General features: G+C 48.5%; 1 protein-coding gene across 1 annotated transcript in view; it reads right to left on the minus strand.

Moving 5' to 3' along the window:
* Positions 1-330: 330 nt before the first annotated feature.
* The window catches only part of LOC125946313 (roundabout homolog 2-like), a 6,059-nt gene continuing 1,896 nt past the window's right edge, over positions 331-4,493 (minus strand). Inside the window, exons 2-3 of the mRNA XM_049669038.1 lie at positions 1,321-1,632; positions 331-398 (exon numbers count right to left, since the gene is read on the minus strand). Coding sequence (XP_049524995.1) covers positions 331-398; positions 1,321-1,632 — 380 coding nt within the window. The remainder of the gene's footprint in view (positions 399-1,320; positions 1,633-4,493) is intronic.

A 4,493-nucleotide genomic window follows, 5' to 3' on the forward strand; every position in this document is an offset into this window, starting at 1 on the left:
AACAGCGCAAACAGACGACCACACAAAGGGGAGACACGGACACACAGGCGCTGACTAACAACTGGTTTTATTGTGAAGGATAGGACACCTTATATATGCCAGAGTGAAGCAAGGGAAAGGGGAAAACATAACATGATGTTACCCTTGTTATGTTTTCCCCTTTCCCTTGCTTCACTCTGGCATATATAAGGTGTCCTATCCTTCACAGTAAAACCAGTTGTTAGTCAGCGCCTGTGTGTCCGTGTCTCCCCTTTGTGTGGTCGTCTGTTTGCGCTGTTACCCAAAGTCTCAAGATGTACCAACTCGCCCAAAAAGAAGTATTGATGATTTTCAACTTTCAGCTGTCGATTCCAAGAGGTAAAAGTATATGAAACTGTGACCGCGGAGTTGCACCTCATCTGGGTCAGAAATAAAGTGAGCCCACATTATAAAGAACATTAAAAATACACCTCAGGTCAGGGCCTCAAGTCATACTTCAACTTGCAAGTTGCTTTCCGGGGAACATCATCGCAACGACTTTGTAAGACAGCGCCATCAATCAATGCGGTCGTCCTTATGCAGTGAAGAAGAAGAAAAAAAAAAGAAGTTTGAACAACCAAGCAATGAGGCGACGAAGACGTGAGAAGTTAAATAGTACCTTAAGAAGTGCATATGGAACTTGCTGTGCCCAGTTATGGCACCTGAAAATTTTCTGTCACAAATGTCCCCCCCCCCCCCCCCCCCCCCCCCCCCCCCCATTGCCTTGTCATTTTGAGCCGTTGCAATTTGTGCATTTGCACTCTGCATGGTATATGTTCGTCTCGATGTGCGTGCTCTTTTCCTTTTAAAAGGTGCGGGTCTGGACCCTAGGCTATGAGTTGACCTGCACATAATGTGAAGTTGCCTCTCCCGCTGTTCTAGTCGCCACCCCATGTTTATTTTTCTTTTCTTTCTTTTTTTTCCTTACCACCGTAGTTGCGTATGGTATGGATGGCATCAAGCTGCAAAGTATGAGGGTGCAGGGATCAAATCCCGGCCGCGGCGGCCGCATTTTGATAGGGGCGAAATGCAAAAAAAAAAAAAAAAAAAAAAAAAACGCCTGTGTATCGCGCATTGGCTGCACGTTAAATTTAAGAACCACAGGCGGTCCACATTAATCTGGAATCCCCCTACGGCGTGCCTCACAATCATGTCGTGCTTTTGACACGTAAAACCCCAGAACTTATTTTTTTTTAGTTTCTTTTCCTCTTCCCCTTCCCCCAGTGCTAAGTATTTGGCTGCGCCTCGCACCGATCTCACTGCGACATCATTAAACTTTTCTCTCTCTCTCGGGCCACTCACCGGCGAGCTCGACGCTGGCGTTCCGCGACCGGGCCGTGCCCAGCGCGTTGGCTGCCGTGCACCAGTAGAGTCCCGTGTCCTGTTCCCGGCGGCTGTGCTGCACTTGCAGGAAGAAGAGCTGTCCTTCGGGAAGGACCATGCGCGTGGCCGAGTCACGCACTGTCTTCCCGTCGTGGAACCACGTGATGCGCGGAGGAGGGTCGCCGTCCGCACCGCACCGGAGCGTCACCGGCTCGTGCTTGCGGACCACCACGTCCACCGGCTGCTCGGTGATGCGCGGCGCGCGGCCACCGCGGCCTCCTTGGCTGGACGCTGCATGATGGAGACACAAGGAATAAAGGAAAGATGAGCAAGCGGCCTTTAGGCCAATGCGACGATCGCTATAACGGTATATCACACACGCAGGCATACTCGCACGCACGCACGCACGCAAGATTTGCTGGGAAGAGTGTGGACGTCTGCATGTGAAAACGAAATCAGATGTACATGGTGTGAGTTGGAAAACATTGTGCTACCAGGTTTGTTCATTAACCAGTCGAAACTACATTCGTACAGTTTGCAGTACATTCGCCTCAAGTGTTTGTCGTAGCAGAAATGTTTCAGATCAACTGAGCTCTGGAAAACGACAAAGCAAACGAACCGAACGGAGCTCTGTGCGAATGCGGAGCATGAATGAAGCCCTCCTGACAGAATAGAGAAACATCTGCTCTAAGCCGATTCTCTCAGTATTGTTGTCTTCAGCTACCTTGGACTATACGCTGAACGTGGACACGAGACAAGTTCTAGAAAAGTGCAATGCCGAGGAGACGTTCTCTTCTTTAGCGTGAACGCGAGAAAGAAGGAAGAAGGAGAGCGAAAGGAAGATCAATGGTATGGAGGTCAACCAGACGAGCATCCGGTTTGCTACCCAGCATGGGGAAAACGGTAAAGGCTACAGAAAGAGTAAAAGTAGGGAAAGTGAACTCTTCGCGTACACAGGAGGATGCACTGTAGGTGGCATCTCAGACCAGTGGACGCGAAAGACTGCAGTCGCGCACCAATAGGTTCTCCGTGCCCGCTGCGGTTTGCGGCCACAGTTCCCGAATCTTCGTGACTTGAGGCGTTCCAGAGTGCAGCCTGTTCTAACCCTGTGGATGTCATATCGAGGAAACGATGTGTGCTTGACAGTGTTCCTAGCATCCACAAAATGTGCACGTTGGTCAGTCTTTCATTCGAGTACGGAAAGGAATAGGCCTTGTATGCAAGAACACGTCTGCATCTTACAGCTGACATAACTTCCTAAGACCCCTTGTACAGTACATTGCAGCATTGCCTTTAAAATTTGTTCGAAAATTCACTCGGAATGATTACGCAAAATATTCATTCTAGGATATGATGTGCGGTGCATGTGTAACTGTAAAGAAGTAGTTTTACTCCTATTCTTGTCATCCACTTGTCGAGAAATTTCACACTCCATAGATCTAGACCTCTGTGTCGTCGCAGACGGCCGAAGACAACCTTGAGGTGTGTTTCGAAAACCACTGAGATTGCGTAAAAAGCCGGACGCGGCAGCAACATGGCAGTGTACTAGACGTAGTTTCCGTCTTCGTCTCTGCGTTTAAACAATGAAATGAAGTTTTTAACCAAGAAAACATGTAGGAGACGATGGAGATAGTTATTTTTCTCCCGTACGAGGAGACGCAGCTTTTGAGATCCAACCGTGGTATTAAATATTAAAAATTGTTTTTTCAAGTTCATAACTAACAGTAGACAATAAAAACCACCTTGAAGGGCGATTATGTCCCATATTTGTATTCGTGTCTCAGGAGGATATAGAGTAACATTCCAGTAAAATTTCTCTGCGGTGCATACAACGGACTACGCACGTGCACCCAATCCATATTTAGCAATTGACACAGAACTCTTTAAACTAAGCAATATTTTGAATTTCTAGTCGAAAGCGCTGCCACGCATAATGTAACTGCAGTTCTTAAGGGGCCCTGAACCACCCCTCGGGCTTAGTGAAATAACATAGCCCGCGGGTACCGCATACGCTGCTGGGAACATCTCAGTGAAATTTTGCTGTCGTACGGGGTGCGTGGAGCTCGCAAGCGGAGCGCGAAGTCACCTTTGTCTCAAATGCTCCCGTTTCAACGAAGCCATGATCCTCACTCTTTTCTGTGTGCTTCATTTCGTAATAAAGCATATTCCAATACGCGGGCTGCTATTGTCGCTGCGGTCGGCCTACACCGCGGCCGCCGCGGGGTGCCAGCCACGAGTACACTGGCTAAGAGCACTGACGGCTCGCTGAGGACAGCCCGTGTTTGGCATACGTTGAGCACGTACGTTGGCGTATACATATAGGTACCAAAATCGAAGTCGTGGCGTATATACGTTAACATTTGAAACTGCGCGCCACGGTGACATTTCGAAGGCGGAGCGTTGTGACCCCGCCCCACTCGGCCGTAGCCTTCGCAGTGAACGGGAGCACAGTGGAGGCCGTGTTTGATTGCCAATAACTCATTTTCTGCTGAACGCGTTGAAGTAATTTTTGCGGCAAGGTATTTCTGAAATAGCATATTTCTTACTTCAAATGCTTTTCTCCACTTCAATACAACGTGGTTCAGGGCCCCTTTAAAGTGCACTGGTGCGTTATGTGCTCTAATGTGCGTTATTCTAGTGAATGTAAGTTTCTCCCTGACGGAATAATAAAAGAAAACGTTAATCAAGACCAATGTCATTTGTATGCCGTCTCTTTCTTGCCCTATTCGCTGAGGCTGCTTATACCGACGTGCTTCCAGACATGTAGTCCCGTCGAACTGCGCCTGGGGCGACGCAGCCTCTTCGTGCCTTTTATGCTGCGCCAAAGACGTAGGTTAAACACCGAAAGCGGACCGACAGGCATGGCTAAAAGCAAACATGCACTGGAAAGGCTTAGCGGAGAAAGTTATAACTTGGAATGTTCGGTGCTTGCTTATTCGGTCGCAGCAGTATAATGGAATAGTATACATAATACAGCGTTTATGGGCGCACGCGAGCGCTCTGATCAATCACGACCTTTATTTGTTTCCGAAGCCCTCGGGGAAGAGAGAGCAATCGAATAAAAAAAGACAGGGAGGCAGGGGAAAGTCGCCATCTTGCTACGCTGCTGACGAGGTCCTGTGTACGCGTAAGCACAGTTTGTTTTTGCAGAA

Source organism: Dermacentor silvarum, chromosome 6, assembly GCF_013339745.2.
Source record: "Dermacentor silvarum isolate Dsil-2018 chromosome 6, BIME_Dsil_1.4, whole genome shotgun sequence".
Classification (NCBI taxonomy): Eukaryota; Metazoa; Arthropoda; class Arachnida; order Ixodida; family Ixodidae; genus Dermacentor; species Dermacentor silvarum.